This window comes from Boleophthalmus pectinirostris, unplaced genomic scaffold (assembly GCF_026225935.1).
Source record: "Boleophthalmus pectinirostris isolate CB_2022bp ecotype Guang Dong unplaced genomic scaffold, ASM2622593v1 HiC_scaffold_7, whole genome shotgun sequence".
In the NCBI taxonomy this organism is placed as follows: domain Eukaryota; kingdom Metazoa; phylum Chordata; class Actinopteri; order Gobiiformes; family Gobiidae; genus Boleophthalmus; species Boleophthalmus pectinirostris.
Genome location: NW_026571473.1, coordinates 13,636,261 through 13,658,562, shown reverse-complemented (window position 1 = coordinate 13,658,562; position 22,302 = coordinate 13,636,261). Strand labels below are relative to the sequence as shown.

At 38.9% G+C, this 22,302-nt stretch overlaps 1 protein-coding gene across 1 annotated transcript in view; it reads right to left on the bottom strand.

Annotated features, from left to right (window-relative positions):
- The window catches only part of kdm4b (lysine (K)-specific demethylase 4B), a 30,604-nt gene that overhangs the window by 7,852 nt on the left and 450 nt on the right, over nt 1–22,302 (bottom strand). The window contains exons 2-17 of the mRNA XM_020924776.2: nt 19,929–20,488; nt 19,490–19,665; nt 19,297–19,411; nt 16,523–16,716; nt 11,623–11,672; nt 7,146–7,249; nt 6,853–6,990; nt 3,608–3,804; nt 3,285–3,523; nt 3,038–3,207; nt 2,840–2,960; nt 2,346–2,491; nt 2,073–2,259; nt 1,365–1,441; nt 1,136–1,191; nt 830–938 (exon numbers count right to left, since the gene is read on the bottom strand). Coding sequence (XP_020780435.1) covers nt 830–938; nt 1,136–1,191; nt 1,365–1,441; nt 2,073–2,259; nt 2,346–2,491; nt 2,840–2,960; nt 3,038–3,207; nt 3,285–3,523; nt 3,608–3,804; nt 6,853–6,990; nt 7,146–7,249; nt 11,623–11,672; nt 16,523–16,716; nt 19,297–19,411; nt 19,490–19,665; nt 19,929–20,459 — 2,610 coding nt within the window. The 5' untranslated portion in view covers nt 20,460–20,488. The remainder of the gene's footprint in view (nt 1–829; nt 939–1,135; nt 1,192–1,364; nt 1,442–2,072; nt 2,260–2,345; nt 2,492–2,839; nt 2,961–3,037; nt 3,208–3,284; nt 3,524–3,607; nt 3,805–6,852; nt 6,991–7,145; nt 7,250–11,622; nt 11,673–16,522; nt 16,717–19,296; nt 19,412–19,489; nt 19,666–19,928; nt 20,489–22,302) is intronic.

Here is a 22,302-nt window from a genome sequence, read left to right as displayed (position 1 = left end):
AGTAATCTATTGCTGGCCACATTTTTACAATAAATTTCACTTAAAAAATCACCGAGATGATTCTGCTTTGGGGTTACTGTATCAGTGGTATCAAGTAGTTTCAATATTATTAATCAGGATATTTTTCTGTATCAACATATTGTACTTCAAAATTAGTTATTGTGACCAATCTATATCTGTACATGTTCGGATGCTGCTGTATAAACCAGTATCAAAGCTTTCACATCTGATCAGCCCAGCCACCAGGAATCATGAGACCACAGAGTTGCTTCTTCGGGCCTTTTAAAACAGGAACAGGCTCTTGGATAATGCCATCCTCTGGTGCCTTTGATGGATTATTGAGAGCGAAGGGAACTGAGAGAGAGAGGTGATTTTCATTTATTCGTAGATTTGTGAAAATGCAACGCGAGGATGGAAGCTGTTTGTGAACGTGGTGAACAGGCTGTTGTCGAGAAAAGAGAAGATGAGGAGCATTTCAAAGCTTGGCACAAATGGGTAAATCGCGTCTTGTCCATGAGATCGACGCAGTTCATTTGATGCAGTGAAATGTCAGAGGATTATTCTGCAGTTTCCCTCAAGCACAATTCACTTTACCACATGTTCCCTACTGCTCAGTCATACAAAAGCACCAACTGTCCAACTAACAACCAGGGCAATGCAAACTGACAATACTGAAAAAGGGAGGGAGGAAAATCTGCAATCACTTTTTTAAGTGATGTTAGATACACCTTTTGCGCAGTGTGGTACCCAAACTAGAAGAATAATAAGTTGAGTGATAAAGTTATGGTGAATTGTAGGGCACAGTGTGATTTGAAAACGCTACACTCACCAGATTCTTGCGCGTCTCAGGAACGCCGCTGACATCCACTGGTTCTCGTTCAAGAGCATTGACGAAGCGAGCCTCGGCCACGCCTATGGCACAGATCACATGGACCCACCTGGAGAGAAGCCAAAAGGGACTCTTCAAAATGGAGTCTTAAAAAAATTTCATGTTTTCTATCTTCTCATTATAAACATGTGAAGAAAAGTGTTCCAAAATTGCAAAATAAAATAACAAAATACACCAATGTAGTACGTTATAAAATCCATGTATTTTCCATTTGTTTTTGACAAGGACAACTAAGTTTGCACTAACCGTTTGTCAGTAGTAGTCTTCAAAGCTCCTCCGCGCAGGTTGCAGAGACAGCACTCCTGGAAACCATACAGTTAATATTTAGATGAAATACAGTCTACAGATTATTTGTTGATCTCTTTTAAAGTCACTAATGAAGTTTTAAAATGTGTTAATTATAGCCTACATTACTGGGTCCTTACACTGTGTTTTTAATTGGATATTTTTGCCATATGACACAGCAGTCACTTACCACAGTGAAAGCACCTGCTGCACACATGGAACAGGTCCAGTTATCACTCACAGAGTCTGGCTTCACACCATAACAACCTGCAAAGAGGAAGACTTTGTGACCTTCAAGCTTCACAGATAAAGTTAAAGCACTATAACATGCCTTCATCCATTCATCCCTACATAACATAAAGTGATGTACATAACAGTCTGTACAGTATGAGGCCAATCTGAAGAATTGAACATTTTAACAACTGGACAGGTTTGACCGATTCTCATCTGGATGTTTACTCCGAAACAAAGAAGTGGAGAGGAGGCTGTTTCTGCTTCATGTGCTCGTATCAATAGTAGTGCTGCTTCTTCCACAGCTGAGCCCTGCTCCTGAGTCCTAGATGACTAATGAACTGGCCTTTTGAAGGTGCACTTGAGCTTTAGGGATAATAAGAGCCCAGGAGGGAGAGTGAGTGTGAGTGTTTCTGACAGTTTGTGTGGATGGATACAGCCATGCAACACTGAATGTAAAACATGCTGGTTCAACATATTTTTAAAAAGTGTTTTAAAGTTGTGACTCTCTTAACTATTGGCAGCTTCTGTTGAAAGGAAAACAAACCTGAAAGCTCCTGAGATATTTTGAGGATTATTTTCTTTGTTAACACTGTAGCACTGTATAATATTTCTGGTAACGAAGAGCAGTGCATTCTTCAAGCATAAGCTTGAAATCTAAACTTACTGGCATGAACCTGCACAAGGCAGGTTGAGCAGCTGATGAGAACACTAGTGCCATCTTCTCCGATGTAAGTGTTGGTGGGAAGAGGTTCAGTATTTCCGGCTCCAGCACTAAAGCACATTTCAGGAACAAGAGGGCGAGTTCTGCTTCCCTTGGTTTTTGGAGGCTCTTTTGAAAGCTCTTTTCCATTCTGGAAATAAAAGCAAAAGTAAACTAAATAAAACAAAGAACAATAGCTACATTCTGTGGTCAAAAGCATGTTTGTGGGTGGTCTACCTTGACATAGGGACAGAACATGGCACAGATGGCACAGTGTGGGCTGAGTCCTGCCACTGCAGCATTGAAGCCTTTCTGTGAGATGTTCTGCCAAATGGGTTCCTGCTTCTTCGCCTCATTGTCCGGTGAAGAGCGAGAGGGAAGATCTGTGGAAACAGAAAAATAACAAAGTCATTAAATATGCATTAAATGTATTTGTATGGTAATTTGCAACAGCAACAGTTGAAACAAAGAGTTTATATAAATTAAACTTAAAGCTACATTGTCATCTGAAAAAGAGTTCAATTCATGCATTTGAATACTAACAATGGACCACACAGAACCAAGGGAGTCTCAGGTCATCAATCTGAATGACTTTGAAAAACAGATAATTGAAGTCATGACCTGTGCATTACATGTCAGTCATATGATGCAGACTTGATTAATTACAACCAACCAACCGACTAAAGAGCATATTGTTTTTAAGCTTAATTTGAAGAATATAACAATCCTACCTTTGTCATTGGTGGTTTCTTGTTTGACGATGGACAGTGGCGATCGCATTGGCGGCTTGCTCAGTGGGTGGCGACGGCTCTTCATCACTTCTGCAGGCATTTTTATTTTGGAGAAACTTGGCTGTGAGAGGCAAAGACGATTTAGACGAGTTTTGTGACAATTATTTCAACCTACAAACTGTGAGGAGAGTGTGTTACCTGAGTACTGTTTAGGTCACGATTTTCTTCTTTCAACGTGTTCCCCACCTGGATACCTGTAACACCTGATTTGGCAAACGCCGCAAATTCTTCCTCAAACCCAGTGATGGCGCTATGGAGATGTGCCATTTTTCTCTGCTGCTTTAGTTGGTTCTTCTCCTCCATTTCATCTACAAATATAAAATTATTTATTAAGCGCATGAAATAATGTTGAGAACCTAAAATAATGCTATGGGACATTCCTCACCATTGTAAAGAGCTTCCTCTGCTGCTTTGGCTGCAGCCTCCTGCTCCTTGAGCTCTATGGCCTCCAACGTGAGCATGGCCTCTCTGGCGAGACGCTCAGCCCTCTCCTGTCTGCGCTGGGCCTCACGCTCCTCCACCTGCCGCTGGTAACTGACCGCATCCAGCTCCACACCCTCCTCCGCCAGCAGCTTCACCTCATCCAGTTTGAGGCGTCTGAACTGCTTCATCTTCTGCATGGCCCTGAAACCCATACAACAAGTGTTAGACCGGAGTCTAGACCAGAACATACTGTCGGTGATCGCTCAGAGTGGAGAGACTGCTCACTTGCGAAGGGCACTGGCTCTGTACTCCACACGGCTCTTCTTCCATCGCTCCAATTCAGGGCTGCTCAGCTCGGTGGGCTTCAGGTGGTCCAACATGGTGGTGTCTTTGCCCTGTTTCCACAGCTCATAGCGTTCAGGCTGAAGGCAGCGCACAAACACATCCATGGAGATCTTCACCATGTCCTTGCGGCAGGTGCACTGAAGAGAAGAGACAATGTGACAAGTTGACAGATATTTCTGTCTACAATGGGTCCTTCAAACAAACTATGCCATCTATTCTGATGATATTATAAATTACCATAATACACTGAGAAAAGTACAAATCTACAGTGCATTACTGTACTCAAAAGGCCATGTCTACATTCTGTGGGGAAAAGGGGGAAATGAAAAACTTAGAAGGTTGAGTAGAAAGATGAAAATACTTTATTTTTGTGCCTTACTTGTTGTATTACTTTCTGTCTATATTATTTCCTGAGTTGTACTGAGAGCCTATGTTCAATTACTGGAAACACAGCAGCTCGCCGGCCCCAAGAAAAACAATATCCAGCCTACATCTCATCTAGACACCACTTGACAGACGGAGACATTAAAATATGGTGTTGGTTGGGGGGCGGTGGAGCGGAGGGCAGAGGGGACATGCCTTCATTCGGATTGATATCAGTGGGAAAACATGGCAAGCACAAACAAAATATGATGACAGTAGATTTGTTTCTTGTACAGTAATTGTATGTGTTATCTGCATCTGTAAGCACTTATTTCACTTTTTGAAATCATTAGAGTGTTATGGATGGATATTGTAGTCGTCTCGAGGGCCCAGGCTGCCTCCACTTTATTATCACATAAATACTTAATTAGAAAAGGGAAACAGACTTGCAAAGTACAAAATCCAGCAAAACAAAAGCTCACCCCGAGGCTAACAGTCAATGAGCCCTGAAGTATACTTTGGGTGCTAATGAAGCCTCTGCAAACCTCCGGCCTGGGGATGTACCATGGATCAGTGCATTCAGTGGAAGTGCCAACTACTAATAACAAAACAGGGTCTGAGTCGGACCTGCATGACCCATAGTATAGTATTATTTATCCTCCATTACTAGAGAGAGACAATAGTTCAACAGGTTTCTTAACAGGGTAAACAGAATCACTTGGCTGTTATCTGCACATTTTGTTTAAAGCGGTACTATGCAGCTTTCCAGGTAACGGTCTGCCTAGCTTATCTCCATGGAGAATTAGAGATGTAATTGCTTTGCCTGGGATGTTGTACAGTATGGTAATAAACACAGCCTTCTTCATGGAGACAATCAGGCAAGACATCCATCAGAAAAAAAAGTTTAGATTTAAAAAGGTATATTATATGAAATTATTTCCTAACTCACACAGACACTGCTAGAATTGACATGCCTGGATTTTGTGGTGTATTGATAACCATAAAAGTTAATTTGGATTTTTATTTTTTGTCAAAATAGCCCAACCCTTAAGAAGTGTATCATACATAATATAATCTATCATCAATCTATTACCACCATATCGTGATTATATCGTATCCTGTGCCATGTACTGTGTATCAAAAAGGACCAATGATTCCCAGCACTAGACCATTCAATGTATTACTTCAGATGTTTTGTGTTCAAAGTTTCCCAAAGAGCTCACAGAGGACAGAGCACATTGTCAGTGCGCTTGCCATGACTGCAGGTGTGAATTCTCTTAGTAAGTCAGACAGATGGGGCAGCAGTTAAGGAGCTTGTATTTCAGAAGAGTGAGACATAAGCTGTGTGCTGGCAGCCCCCAAACGGTGACAAATTTGATCGCTGGCTCCATCCTTCACTGTCCCGTTTGGTGCTGACAGAACAGGTGGGGGCAGCGGCCATAACTGGGACCCGAGACAAAAATATAAGGTTTGTATATCTCCTGGAGTTTCCATAGCAACTGTTCCTCTCTTGAGTGTTTTGAATTCATTGTGCATAATACTACATTTGCTGTTTTGTAAGGCTGTCACCAAGCCACAGCCATAACTGTAGAATCCAATTAAATGTTACTATGTTGAGTCCGGCATCAAACTTATCTACATTACATTAATTTCATTACCCTTGTCTCCATGGGAATACTGTGGAACATTCCAGGTAGCACAATAACATCTACATGGAGACAGGTTTTGAGCTATAAAAATCAACTGTAATGAAATAAAAAAAAGATTAAGTTTAAGTTTGTAAGTTTAATGGCATATCCTCCACCAGTTACGCCTTCCACCAAAGTCTCACTGTTTCTCAAAATGTTGCATTTACTGTACAATTGAAAATCAGTTTTAAGTAAAACTCAGAATTTACAAAACAGAAATAGTATTAAAGTAAGAAAGACAACTTGTTCAAATCGGCTATTCCCAAAGCCTATGTGTGGGGCTGCAATGTCACTTTGTCAACTTGGATTAGTGGAGCAGAGTTGACTCCTCTTCTCTATCAGGCTGAGACAAGTGCAGAGGAGATGGTCCCCTGAGCAGCAGCTTGGATGGAGGCACTACTGGTTCTTAAATTACAAGTGGTCGCATGGGCAAAGTGGAAAAGGGCGAAAATGAGAAAAAGGAGGCAAAAGAGCCGCACTGGCACCTCATAAATCTGGCATTCAGTCAAGTGGAGAGGAAGAGGACACCCCAACGCACCCATGTTCATTTTTCTTCCACCGTTCTCTCTGTGTGGGAGAGTGAAGTCAAATCTTAAGAGAACAGGGGCTACCAGAAGACACTGTAGTAGGGGCTCCTTTCCATAACCACATATGCCTTGTCAATTTCTTGCTTAGTAGCTCACAGCAATTTAATGTCCATAAGGAAATGTAGGTTTATGGACAGTGTTGGTAAAATACTTTGTTAAAGGTGCACTATGTAACTTTTCTGGAGGAGGGTCCGTCAAATGCTCTTCTCAATAAAAATGTGGTCACTTTGTCTGAAATATTTCACAATGTTATTAAACCTTTATGATCATAGAGACCAAACCAGACCAAGTTACAGGTCAGATCTGTGGAGACAACAAAGCTCACAGTCAGAATGCCCATTTTTCTCAGCATTTTTGAGCTAAAAAAACACTGTAATTGAATAAATGTAATATTAGAGCCAGTTCATATCATACAGTGGAACATTTCAGGCAGAGCAATGACATATCCATAGAAACAAGCAGGTGACAGACACTCCAGAGAAGAACTGCTTCTGAATATTTGTAACTAGAAAAGACAAAAAAAGTCCAATATATGATTATCATTTACCTGTGTAGCCATCTTGCCATAATCCACCCAACGCAGAGTGGCAAAGTTAGTGGACTCTGCGCAGTTGAAGCCGTGGTTGAAGCCAGCGTGATAACCATAAGGGAAAGTGATCATGAACTCTCCCTCATTCTGAGTTATCTGTTTGAAAACAAAGTATTTGATTAAATTTAAAAATTTAAAAATGATATTTTACCCTATCTAATGTTACTTTCCCTCTAAAAATGATACAATTACTCAATTGGATGATCTAATACACAATATGGAGAAGATCTGTTAAAGCAAAGTGAACTCACCCTGTCAAAGGGGATACTGTATTTTTTCAGGATGGATGGTGAGATCAGAGTCATCTTATGGCGAAGAAAGGCGTCACAGCCTTGTGAGCTGCCTGGGAAAAAACCTGAAACAAACAATGCACAAATGCAATTAAAATGCTTCACATTTGTGGTTTAAAGTAAGATATTAAGGTCTTCTGGAAATTATTTAAATTCTTTACAGATGATTAATTACCACAAGAGTAAAAGTCTCTTATCCTACACCCATTACTTAATATGGTAGTTATTGTCACACAGTGTTTGAAATCAGCTTTGCCTTTAACAATGAACCTGACCTTTCTAAAACAGTTTGTCTTGAGAGCATATCGCCTTGTGACATTTTGGGTTTCAAAGACTCAACTTTCTCTGTGAAAACAAAAGCCAACTTTTTTCCCTCAGCATTGGAAAGACTCCAACAGCCTGTGCATAATCAAAAGCAAGAATTTCTCCTCCATCACTCGTCACTCTCCCCTTTCTGAGCGCGCCCGCCAGAGCCTCAAAGGGGGGTCCATCCGAGCCGCCGCCCAGTTAAACTTTAATGTGACTGACAGTATAATCGTAGCCATTTCATCCTTCATTTTCACTGGATTGTTTCAGCCTCTGTTCCAGGCTACAAAGCCAGAGAGGGAGACAGGCCGCCATTCTCCCATCGCCTGCCTGCTTGTTGGAGCTGATAAAGGTGAATAATGTGCCGACAGAGCCTTGGTATTAATCCCCATTAAAATGCAGCTGGCTCTGGGAGCTCTCCACAGGGTAATATTAACTTAAAGGCTTCATTCTGTCCTTTTGAGTTTGGAAATTAAGTTCACGCCACCACCACCACAGCCTCTTATACCGACCGCTTTCTCCAGCCAAAAAGTCTGAGAACAAGATGGAAATTAATGCGTAGATGAAGAAGGGAAGGAAGAATAGTTGTGGTTATTCTCTATGTCTGTCTGCCATTTAACTGCTCTGGAGTTTGAATAGGACTGGGGGAGCCTGTTGGGCATTCTGCTACACTCATAACTGTCTTTTAGGAGCTCGTAAACAGTTGGCTGCTGCTGCTGACGACGGCTTTCATAGGTCAGCGGGTGCTTGTTAAGAGACGTTGGCATGGATTTCCTCCCACTGCCAGCTGCTTCAGAAGAAGGCTGCAGGAGGCTCACTGACTGAAAGCATGCAGACAGTGACAGCATCTACTGGATCATGACAGTTTGAGCTCAGCTCTAAAAGGAGTTATACATTGAAGTTGCAAAGTATAACTGGATTTATCACCTACTGACAACAACACAATCATTTAGATTGGTTTGGATTACAGCTGTACAAAATATCGCAATCAAACCAATATCATAATTTGACTTATTGTATAATGAAAGGCTGCAATTACTTTAGATAGTGAATGTTCTCTGCAAATAACAAAATCTGGAGAAGGGTCCCAAGCATAAACTGTATAACCCATAGTGTTCAGCTACAGTCAAATGAAGGTCACAGAGGCTAGCACTTATGGGCCAAATTAAGAGGAGAGTTACATATTAGTAATATGTAGGAACTGATTTCTGGACAAAATAGTGAAATAAAAACACCTGAACCATGTAGAGAAGGTTATTATGAATATTTTAAGACCAAAATGACAAAGCTCACTGTGGCAGTTAGCGAAAGGGATTAAGTTTTTTTCAGTACAAAGTGAATTGGAGCCGGTGTTCTGTTGAAATGCGCTGCCCAATCGAAATGAGCTACCCATAGCCAAAACTGGCAGTGACATCTATCAATTCACGCTACCCTGTTGAAATAAGCTACCTTTTCCATTTACAGTTGTACAGATCCAATAAAGCTAACCTCCCCAGTTTTACTGCATATTTCTTTGGATAAGAGACAGCAGGTTTTATGCTGTTTGCGTAGGGTGATTATACTTTATACCTTAGTTATGTCAAATTTCATCACATTTACATGAATATGCATAGTTCATTTTGACAGGTAGCACATATCGACAGGCCAATTTAACCATCGAATAATGCTCCCACTGTTGAATCACCATTATTCACTCATTTATATGAATTTGGGTAGAGGTAGCTCATTTCGACAGGCCTATATCTTCTATCAAGTAAGGCTCCCACTATATGAGAGAAAGAAATGACTGGAAACACTGAAATCTTTATATTAAATAGTGCAAATATATAATAACGCTAATATCATAGGCTGCATTATGAATTTCCCACTATAATATGGTGATATTTTATTAATACAGCACCTTTCTAACCAAAATTACGTTTTCTATACACATAAATAAAATAAAATACAATGTAATGAAAATGATAACAATAAAATCAAATATTAAACCCAAACTATTAAATAATCTAACATTGACATGTCGTTGCTTACATGCTTAATTGGTGAAAACATACAATAAAACTGATATACTTTTAAAACGTTACTTGTCACTCCACTTCTGCCTTGGGTAGCTCAAATCGACGGGCATTTGAACTGTGACAGCACTTTGGGGTTGTGCGCGTGCACATACGCAGTAACACTAGGTAGCTCAAATCATCAGAAATCGATGGAGCTGGAAGCACACTCATGTTCACTTCCTATTTGGAACATGGCGGCTAGCTAGTTAGGTATGTTCATTTATGCAGGCTATGATTTTCAAGAGATGTACAGCTGCGGCCAACAGTCCCTGATAGGCACTGAAGGAGAGGTCAAATGTATTTGAAATGTATTTTGTATTTTATATTGTATTCTGTGTCAGCTGCCTAGAGCCAACAGAAGGAAATTATCTTTTTTGCGACAATCTGTCATATTTACACCATAATTACAGATGTTCATTAATATGCACTGTCCCTATCAAATAAATAAATAAATAAATAAAAATGCAGAAGAATTTCCCCATGGGGGTCAGAAAAAACAAACTAACAAAAATCATACTTCTGTGGACTGGACTTCTATTATCTCCACTCATGTGACATTAAATTTAAATCTTAATAACTGAGCATAATATTGATTGTCCTCTACTGAACATAGGCCTTACAGTAGACTACCAATGAAATGTCATGAGCCTTTCTCTCTTGTCTCTCTTATGCCACATATTGTGCCTGACATTTGCCCAGCTCTCAGGTACAACAGGACGACAGAGGCTCTGTGCTGGTGATTATTGATTTGTTCTCCACTCTCCACAACAACAAGGACAAATGGTGTGTCTATTGAATGTAGTTTGGATGGGGCCAACTCTCCCTCATCATTTCAGCAGCTTCCATCTTGTACAATACACAAGATAATCCTCATTGATCTGGATGCGGAAAGGAGGAGCAGGAAAACGTGGAGAAGAAAAGGCATGTAAGAGGAAGGACAAAAACGTGTCAACTACAATAAGGGCTCTATTGGAGGTTCATGGACAGTTATGGAACATAGATCATAATTTCTATATTATGACATGAATGGATGATGAAACAATATATTTTGGGGGTCAATATTCTTTGCCATTAAAGGAATTTGTTATATAATACAATAAGATTTGAGCTGTAGAGAGCTGAATGTAATTAAATGGTGAATTGTCATATCAACAGAATGTGCTTAAATCTTAGTACTTTCTTTTATATTACAATGCAGCCTTATATGTATGTATGTATATGTATGTATGTATATATATATGTATGTATGTATGTATGTATATATATATGTATGTATGTATATATATATGTATGTATGTGTATATATATATGTATGTATGTGTATATATATATATATATGTATGTGTATATATATATATATGTATGTATGTGTATATATATATGTATGTATGTATATATGTGTATATATATATGTATGTGTATATATGTATGTATGTGTATATATATATGTATATGTATGTATGTATGTATGTATGTATGTATGTATGTATGTATGTATGTATGTCTGTCTCAGTCATCCAGGTATGTTCTACACTGCTACAGGGGTGTCAGAAAAGGTTCATTTTTGTCCTTTAAATGTGACTTTTTTAGATCAATACTTGCTCATATTAGTATCTAGTTTTGAAAATAGTTTTAGTATTGATTAGTATCTTCGATCATTTTAACAACTATAGTCAGTACAGTAGTGTGAATTTGTTTCTTATAATTTCTATAGCATTACGTCATGTGTTATTGTGACAAGCCTTACAGAAAGGCATTTGGTTTTTTAGTAGTTCTTTCTATGAAGATTTTTATTGTTGTTAAAGGGTGAAGAAGGAAAGCAAAGAGGAGAGCAAAGTTAAAGGCAAGGCTGAAGATGGTTAGATACAGTGCTGCAGACTGCAATGGTCTATGCCTGAAAAAAATCTTACATAATTTCATAAACATAACAAAAGAATAGTGAAGGACAAGGCTTTTACGTCATCCTATTGAAAGCAAGTCAATTATCAAGTCTTATTATATCTGAATAAATTACATCGAATTCAAAACCCACACATCTAAAATGTATTAAAACAGACATGGGGTCATATTCTCACCTTGTGCCAGTCTCTCAAGCCTCTTGCCATGCTCAGGAGGAACGGAGTACCTGGAAAAAAATAAATAAAAATGCAGTCGATAATTATACTGTTATTGTTATTACAAAACAAAGAGAAACATTGTGGTTCAATCAGCGTCCAACAGGATTATAAACACTTGTGAGGGGCTATGTACCAAAGCCAGTCACCAGCACAAAAATCATCCAAATGCCACCAGTTGTATCCTACACCAAGCCATCCTTCATTAAGCCTTATTTCACAAAGAACAGCATCTTTATTTACAGTCTGTATTTTGTGCTGAAGTGCATTATGTTAAACATTGTGTGGTAATTTCAAACATTGTTATTCTGTTATTCTATAAATTGAGGGATGGCTCTGAAAGGTTAAATAAATAGATTAATAATTAATTGAATGAATGAATGAATGTACAAAGTAGGTAAAAATATTTAATTTTCTTCTCCCATGCCACATGATCAGCACCTATATACTGGTGTATAACAATACAAAGTTGCACTTTGAGGCAGTAACATGGATGCTCAAAGCAGAAGATAACGATCAAAGAAGAAACAAAGGTGAGTGTGAGAAGCACTCAGAGAGACAGTGAAAGCATATGTGCTGCTGGGGCACTAAACCTGAGGAAAAAAGTTGTTATGAGTCGGTGCAGGGCACTCACGGTGCAACACTGCCACCTTGAGTTAGAATGTGAGAAACATCTGACCACAAAGACATCAGCCTACAGAAGCTGACCATTACAACTGATATTTATGTATTAAAAAGCATAGACTGGATATGGATGCACTTTAACCATATATGAAACAGCGGGGTTTAATAAATTTAGATTTTTTTAAATGGGGCTCAGAATTCAAAATCTACTTTTAAGAGCTTTTAAATCTGTTATAACAAGTGTTCACTCATCATTATTTTACTCAAAGTTTCACTTTAAATGATTCATGAATGTGTTTTACACAAGATATCCAAAGACTAGCAGAACTTGTCTACAAAAGGCTAAACACAAAAGGGTTGTTCTGAATGGTGTGGCCCATAACTTTAATTGTGGCATTGTGCTCATGTTGGTGAATACATCATTTGAACTGAATTATTGCCCCCACAGCCCTCTCCCTCAGCTCTACTGAATAAATAATGCAGAATAATGCATTAGTTTGATTTGTGTGTAAGCCTGATTTGAGTACATCTCTTTAGAGGAGCACAGCATCAAACTAAACAAATCAGCAGATCGGCGCGTCTCCCGTTACCCGTCCTGAGGCCACTGTTGCCATGGCAGCAACACGTCTGAGTGTGGCAGTGTGAGAAAAACACAAATAAAACAACATGCAGCAAATAAATGCTTGGACTTCCATCCAACAGAAATGGAGTATGATTTAGCTTCAGTGGGAGGGGATCAGGGCTTAGAGTAGTTTTCAGAGGACTTTTCTACTTAGATCATGAACACTTCCAAATCAATGTGTTAGTTAGTAGTGTTGCAAAACTGTCAGTGATTATTTTTTCAATTAATCAACTTGTGAAACGATTGTACATTATTATTATTATTTTTTTTTTTAAATATACACTTCCAAACATACAATAGAAATTCCTAGTTTTCCTTCTTGGATAGAAGCAGCACAGATTCACTTCAGAAAGTCTCCTGTTCTTGTCTGTTCTGTCAGACCTCCTCCTCTCTTTTTCCCCCCTCTTTCTCCCTCTCTAGCATCCTTCTCCTTGTATCTTCCCACCCTTCCTCACTCCTCCTTCTCTGTTCTCTTTCTGCTCTCGTTCTCCTTGTTCACCCTCCTGTATCCCTCTCCTTCTCTTCCTCCTCTCTTCCTCCTACCCCCTTCCTCCTCTCTTCCTACTTCAAACCTTTTGCCTTCCTCCTATGTTCCACCTTCTCACCTTCCTCCTCCTCCCTTCATTACTCCTCCTCTTTTCTCCTCCTCGCCCACAAAATCTGAGCACAACTTTCGTCTGACAGCACATGGATCTGCTGGAGTGTGTTTGTGAAAAGTGTGATTGAAACAAAAGACAGAGGAAAGATGGAGGGATGGAGGCAGAGGGAGGTGACAGACAGAAGTTTGACACAAGCAGCAGTTTGGAAACCACAAAGAGCAGAGAGAAGTTTTGACTTTGATGGGCGCACAGTTGCAGGGGGAGTTAATTTCACAAATGGCTGCACCCTGAGAGGGGAGTGTGTTTTAAGGGGGCATGCTCTGTTTAACAGCCTGTAATTACCCCACCGTACACAAGTGGAAAACCTGAAAATGATTCAATTCAACAAAAATGGAAGTCAGAAGCTTGGAGAGCTCTGTGGGTGAGAGAAAGTGTGATGGAAAGTGAGAGAAATTACAACTGGCATGAAACAGAGCTGTAAGAAACAAAATTACATTATAAATTTAATGTGAGAATTTCTGGGTCACAGAATGGATTTGGCATTGCTAAAATTTGAAAAAGATGCAGATATCAAGCAGGGGCGTCACTAGACCTCTTAGTGTACTGGAGCACAGCAGGGGCACAGATAATAAATGTGAGCGCATGAAGCCAGTACGCAAAACATTTTTTAAGTACTTATTTATCATAAAAAAACATTAAAAATACTTCAAACACATACATACAATCATATCAGATTATGTCCTAACCAGCTGAAATGAACTGATGCATTTGGCCTACTTGAAAAAAAAGGAAACATTTTCTGATATCCAGCTACAAGAGTGCTACAAAACCCATTTTTTAAACCTTAAATATGCACATCAAATATGGTAGATGCAAGATAGCAATCTCCAGAAACCGAGTGTGGGAGCTCACAGTGCTAGGCTAACTATTACATCAGGGGAGCCCACACTTTTTCAGCATGCGAGCTACTTATAAAATGGCCAAGTCAAAATTATCGATCTATTTAGCCAAACAAACTGTTCTGCACTTAAACACTCTGCTCCTCTTTTTTCGACCCTCACCCAAAGTTTGAGAAGCTCTTCTTTAAGAGAACTTCCACTGGCACTTTACACAAAACTATGAAAAATGTGAAGAAAGTGTGTAGGATTTTTAAACCTGTTTTTCCCGTTTCTAACTGGATTTACATTTTCTTACTGCTTCTGCAGTGGTATTTACCTCTGCACATTATCAAATCAAATGCATATCGTGACAAATATAGATGCATTTGTGCACTTTTATTAGGCAAACTTCAGTCACATGTCGCGGTAGGTCTGTTCTGTGCTGTAGGCTCCTCTGTGCCTGCACTGCAACATAAATTTAGATTAGTTTTTGCTTAGCATTTTGTCTTGCTCTTCTGATCAGTGCATTGAGGATGAGCTTGTGTGCGATTGTACGCAGGGAGGAGCGAGAGCGTGAAAAGGTGAGGAGCAGCGCGCCGACATGAGGCAGATGAACAGGTAGGATGTTTTAAAAAGTTTAACCTGTGCTGTGATACATGCTGGTACATGAGGACACACGCCATTGCGGACAAGCCGTGTGCAGTGAGAGTGTGTGTTTGTGATGTGCTTGCACATTATCTGTGGATTCTAAATGAAGCACAGGTTGCAGAGAGACGCCCCCGCACGCTTCCGCACACCCCTGAACGTGGATAGAAGTTTACCCACGCTACCTTGGTGATGGTCTGGTAGACATAAAGATCAACATATTTAACACCACTGCACATGAATCAACAATGATCTGCCTATGAGCCAGTTAGCTAAAAGACAGCAGCTAACATCTGCAGAAGCTACTTTAATTTACAGCTAGAACTGCTTGCAAGACGCAGCTGAAAGTTTACCTCAGTTCACTGCCTCATTCATTAAAGTAAAAAGTAAAGTTGTAACATTTAAATCCACATGGAAATGGAGACACAGAGGTGAAAACAAACAATGATGGGCAGTTTACCTAGTACTAACCTGTAAGACAGGTGGAAAGAAATAGCGCTCAGACACCGCTGTTAAATGTTATGTGTTGAAATTGTTTCTGAAGTGAGCATAGGACTGCAATCACAGCCCAAGTCACGTGAATAAATTACCATGTTAAGTAGCCATGTGCGCATTGTGTATGGAGTGAATAAAGTGGCAATGAGTTACCATATTAAGTAGCCATGTTTGCATTCTGTAAATTATGCCATGTAGACTTAAAACTCTAGTGTTTTTTTTTTTTAATTCGTGAAATTTATACTGGGGCACTACGGATCAATACTGGGGCATGTGCCCCAGTGAAGTGATGCTGATGATATCAAGAAAGAACAAAAATCTAATTACAGTTATTTCACTAGCACTGTTAAAACTGATGTAAAAATCTTTTATGCTGGAAACTGAGTAGTGCATTGGAAGGCATTTTAGTCAATGAACATTTTATTAATAGAATAATTATTTTGTTAGGGTTATAAGAATTTAAATGAACTGCACCAGAAAACAAAAGGCATTACATGAGCTGTAACAAGACAAGCCTGTCAAAATAATTACTATATGGACTTATTACTCAAGGCTACATGATAACTGGAACAATTTTTGGGGGGAACAATTTTTTAAACTTGGTGACACATCTAGAGCAGATGTAACTTATCTGTTTGTTTTGCTTTTTGTATGCAACTTTCTCCTCTATATCTATACCTATAATCTTTTATATATAAGAAATATATCAGTAGATATATTATAACTGCAACCATTATTTAAAAAAACAGAAACTCTAAAATATCATCCCTTCATGATTATTCTTTTAAATAATTTGGACCTCCTGTGAAGCTTTGTGGTTCCCATTCTGTTAGATAGCACATTAAGTCAATTCTGAGTGATATAACATTAAAATGGCAAAGTCTTTATAAGAGCAGATTAACAGCAGTGTTCGGTTCATTGCTTTTCTCTGGGGCTGTAACCAGAGCAACCTGCTTTAAAAACAAAGTAGGAAAAACAAGGTAGGAGGTTTGACTTACCAGGACTTAGGCTGTCCGAAGTGCAGATAGTTGATGCTGTAGAGATCCATGTCCTCTGTGTGCCAGGCAAATGTTGTTTTCCACATCCCAAAATACAGGTACGGAGTGTTGACCCCTTCAATGACAATGCCACACTCCTGCTCCACCATGTCCAGTAGTGTGTTTAGATGGCCGATGTTCCACTCATGGACATCCTACAAATAAAAAGGTTTAAACATGAATCAATCAGAAACAAGACTAAATTTATACTAACAAATATATTGTCGGCACCATCAGCACGGCACATAATCCAAGGAAAAATGTTGAAATCTACTGCATTATGTCCCAAATGCCAGAAGATGGAGCTGTTGTCCCATGCAATACAGATCTTAGATAAGCAGCAACTTCAGCATCAGCGATTAAGTGTTTTCTATTCAGAGTCTATGGTGGCTCCCATACTCTAAATGAAATTGAGCAACAAATTGGTATACATATTTAATCAGTCTGTTATTGATTAATAGAGGCAAGTGACATTTACTCCAAAATTAGTGTGTGTATGTATATATATGTGTATATATATGTATGTGTGTGTGTGTGTGTATATATATATATATATATGTATGTGTGTGTGTGTGTGTATATATATATATATATATGTATGTGTGTGTGTGTGTGTGTGTGTGTGTGTGTGTGTGTGTGTGTGTCGTGTGTGTGTGTGTGTGTGTGTGTGTGTGTGTATATATATATATATATATATATATACATACAGTCCCTGACAAAAGTCTTGTCGCTTATCCATTTTGTAGAAACAAAAGCTTATAACCTGACTTTAAATTAATCGATTGGTTTTAGAAATGTCTCATATGAAAGCTAAAACCTCCCAAATTATGCTCAATATACTAAAATAAATTTGCTTCACTGAAGAAAGATTGATCATTTAATGAACACAGAAAGGTCAGATTTTGGCAAGACAAAAGTCTTGTCGTCTTGTCATATGATGCACCCAATCCTAGATTACAGCCTCATCTGTGATCAGTTACTGATCAATCAATTAGTGGGTGTGTATAAAAAGAACCCCAGCACACCAGACCTTCACATCAACTGCCACTTGACCTCTGACAACATGCCTAAGATCCACTCTGAGACCAAAGCGTTAATTATCAAGAGGCTGAAGACCAGATCCACTGCTGTGGTGGCTGACACCTTCAATGTGTCTCAGCGTCAAGTACAAAAAATAAGAAAAAGATCTGAAATGACTGGAGATGTTTTTGACAAGCCCAGGTCTGGCAGACCCCGCGAGACAAATGCTCGGGAGGACCGTTTGTTGATTTGAAAATCCAAGGCCAGACCCTTTTCCACTGCAGCAGAGCTCCACCAGGCCTGGTCACCTCAAGTCCATGTGTCAACCAGAACAGTTTGTAGAATTCTGTCTTGAAATGGCCTCCATGGTCGAATCAGTGCACAGAAACCAGCACTAAACAAAAGGCAATTAAAAAAACGTGTGGCATTTGCCAAGGCCCACAGCCTGCTAAAAGGATGGACACTGGAAAAGTGGCAGAAGGTGGATTTCTCAGATGAATCCTCGGTTGAATTACATCACAGCCGCCGCAAATATTGCAGGAGACCTACTGGAGCCCGCATGGATCCAAGATTCACCCAGAAAACAGTTAAGTTTGGTGGCGGAAAAATCATGGTCTGGGGTTACATCCAGTATGGGGGTGTGCGAGACATTTGCAGGGTGGAAGGCAATATCAATAGCCTAAAATATCAAGAAGTATTAGCTACCGCTTACATTCCCAACCATAAAAGGGGTCAAATTTTGCAGCAGGATGGTGCTCCATCGCATACTTCTATCTCTACATCAAAGTTTCTCAAGGCGAAGAAGATCAAGGTGCTCCAGGACTGGCCAGCCCAGTCACCAGACATGAACATCATTGAGCATGTCTGGGGTAGAATGAAAGAGGAAGCATGGAAGGCAAAACCAAAGAATCTTGATGAACTCTGGGAGGCATGTAAAACTGCTTTCTTTGCTATTCCTGATGACTTCATCAACCAATTGTATGAATCATTGTTGAACCGCATGGATGCGTCCTTCAAGCTCATGGAAGTCATACAAGATATTAAATATGGATCTCACAGCACCACTACTTAATTCATTGACGTTATGCAACATATTTTTGTATTTGAAGTAAATTATTTGTTCAATTTTCTGTAGGCGACAAAACTTCTGTCTTGCCAAAATCTGACCTTTCTGTGTTCATTAAATGATCAATCTTTCTTCAGTGAAGCAAATTTATTTTAGTATATTGAGCATAATTTGGGAGGGTTTTAGCTTTCATATGAGACATTTCTAAAACCAATCGATTAATTTAAAGTCAGGTTATAAGCTTTTCTTTCTACAAAATGGATAAGTGACAAGACTTTTGTCAGGGACTGTATATATATATATATATATATATATATATATATATATATATATATATATATATATATATATATATATATATATATATTTTTTTTTTTTTTTTTTTTTTAAATAAGGATTACTGAGGCCACCATAGCGAAAATTTGAGGGATTTTTTTTTTTTTTACATTTCTGATAATATATGAGAAGTAATAAAATTTATATTTGATTTCCAATAAGTAATAAAATAAAAAAAGATACAACTACATTTACATTTAGGGCTTACCTATGAGTACAGATTTGATAAGCAAAAGTCACATAATGTCTCAATCTGCCTCCCATATAGTTGAACATTTGGTATGAGAGTGACAATGAGTATTACCAAACTAACCTCATCATAAATGGAGCCACTAACATCAGCCCCATAGATTGGTGATACAAAAGTCAGGTTTTTCCAGTATTTCCTCTCAAGGTCATCAAAGTCTTTATGGCGAGGAGTGCAGTATCTGAAAACAATACAGAATCTTAATATCAATGACATTCTTACAAGCTGTCAAAGGTCAAAAAGGTTCCATTAAACTCACTTCTTGCTATTGGCCAGTTTGCGATATTCACCAACTGTCATGGACTTCTTCTGAATGTTGTATTGTGTAAACAGACCAGATTGGCCAGTTACGACTTGAGTAATGGGAGCTGGGATCACCATGTCCTCAATAGTTTCATAGTTCTTTCTGGGTTTCCATCCCTCAGGAGGAATTACCTGAGAAAATAAAAAGACAATTTCCAAATTTGACTATATTACTTTTCAGTTGTTGAACGCAATTTCACTGAAGATTATGGTACACCGCATTAAATAGACAAGCCAATCAGGTCACACCAGACACCATACAGTCATCAAATTTGTCTAATGAAAAGGTAGAAGTGACAATAGTGCTATGAAATGGTACCATGATGTGCACCCTTTTTAAAAAATATTTAGGCATCATGTGTGGAAGCGAGTTTTAGTGTGTGAGTGACTCCCACCTTTGCCAGACCAGCACGATGAGCTCCTTGAGTTTCCATATAGGCAATGTATTTGGAAAAGTCCTTGAACTCCTCCATCGTGGGTCTGAATGTCATGATTTTGCAGCTGGGGTTCTTGGTGCTGGCTGGAGGAACCAGAGGCTGCAGAGGAGCCGGTGGCACCTGTGAGCCAGGAACAGCACCAGAGACAAGGGCCGAATCAGGGCCCAAGACAAGAGCTGCATTGTGGCCTGCGACAGGGGCGGAGACAGGAGATGTGGCAGGAGCAGAGACAGGAGCTGAAACAGGAACAGGGGCAGGTGTAGGGACAGGAATTGAGGCAAGAAGCTGGACTAGGGTGGGCTGTGGGTCACATTGTGGAGGGGGTGCAGCTTCTCCCAGGGAAGTAACTTGCTCGAAGGTTTGAGAAGGCTCAGGAGTTGGGGCTATCGGTAGACCCAGGGTTACCATCTCTTCTTTGGGAAGACGAGAGTCAGGAGCAGGAGGTAAAACAGGGGTAGGGCCCTGTTCCATGGGCGCCTCAGTAGCCATTGCAATACCTCACAGACCTGCAGGTCAATCTGAAACGCAGACCAGAGAGAAACATCATTTTCAAACTGCAACAGCGTTTTAGTTTATATTCACATTTTTTGTTATTTCCCCTCCTCATCAATGACCTTTGTCTTATGAATACATTATGAGCTTCAATCAACTAAAAAAAATAAAATAAAATAAGACAAACAAATCTGGATTCAAATGAACTTTGTATCTGATGTAACATTTCTGGTTTGCCACTTGCTTTTCCCTATATGTTTTCCCTGGAAATCTCCACAGTAAACTCAAGCATCTACAGAGAGAAGGGCTTGTCTGGCCAATTTACAGGTCAGAAAAGGTCTGTTGAAAAGTGATTTTCTTGCACTACAACATGTACATATTTGAAGACACTGTGTAATTCTTCATTCATTCAAGAGTAGTTCAATATAGAGAAGGTTTTATTTGTGTTTTTGATCACAAAAACAGTGTCCAGATAACTACAGAAACCATCTTCACACATTTTCCATAACACCTGTCAATACACTACACTCTAAATACAACATCGAGAGGTATAATGTCATGCTATGAAAAATTCCAGTCAAAGCAAAAATATCTCCTTGGAGATCAGCATGTGGCATATACATGTATGGCTACACATCAGTGATATTTTTCTCTCTCTAAAACTCATTTGGCTGTATTTCCTGTAGTACCACACAAAATATGTCCTGAAATGTGCCAAAGCCTTTTCTGAACTTAAAGAAATTTGTTAAACTAAAAATTATAGCAGAGGTGCAGCAAGAGTAGTTTGAATGAGGCATCAAATAATGGTAGACATCTTATGGCTTAATTTGGCAGCTTGGTAAATAGCACTTGCACCTCACAGCAAGAAGGTTCAAGGATCAACTTTTCGGTGTTTCCTCTGAGCACTCCAGACTCATCAACTGAATTCCTCAGGTCATTTTTATTCTTATAATTATTTTATTCTATTTAGTATAATTTTATTGAAAGTATAGGTAAATATTCTAGTTAAATTTTTTATGTCAAATGTTGATTTTTTTTTTTATTATTCACTATATTTATTCTAGTGAGTTAATTCAAGTGCTGCTGTTCTTGTGCTGTTCTTATTCAATATATATCAATCTTATCATCTTATTATCATTACAATAATAATAAAAACATTATAAAGAGGTATTTGTATTTAAATATAGCCCATCCCTATTTAAGTCTAACAGTACAATAATAATAAAATAGAGATGAGATCAGTGGGGGTAAATCACAGTGCCCAATGCCCCTCAAAGTCTTCTAGTTTAAATTAAACAAACCTGTTATTTCAATAAATGAAAACATTGGATTAGAATAAAATTTAAACCTTCTGTTACAATAACCACGAATACATGACTGATTATAAGGAAGGAAGTCAAACGAGGGCATTTACTAGTGTCACACCTCAAAGAGTCCACACACTATTTTATATTACACGAATAGGTAATGCAAATATGATTTGTGGAAAGTATATGCATCCACTAATATTTTTTGCAATTAGTAATAATATGGTAAAAATAATAAAAATGTATTTTGCATTAGACCAAATTAGTGATAACAGATTATATGCATTTGCTACTGTGTTAGTAGGTCCACGCAATCTCACCTGACCCACCATAACAAAGGGCCTACAGACCATTTAACTTTGCCTGATCCGAAACTTTAGCACTGCTGCATCGTACAATAAATCACATGTCGTCTTTTACGTTCTGCACTGAAATATCCACTTTGGGTTAATGTGCATATTTGACTTCAGCAGAATACATGCTCATGTGTGCACTTACAGTGTTGCAGCAGCTGCTAATGGAGACGGTAGGGT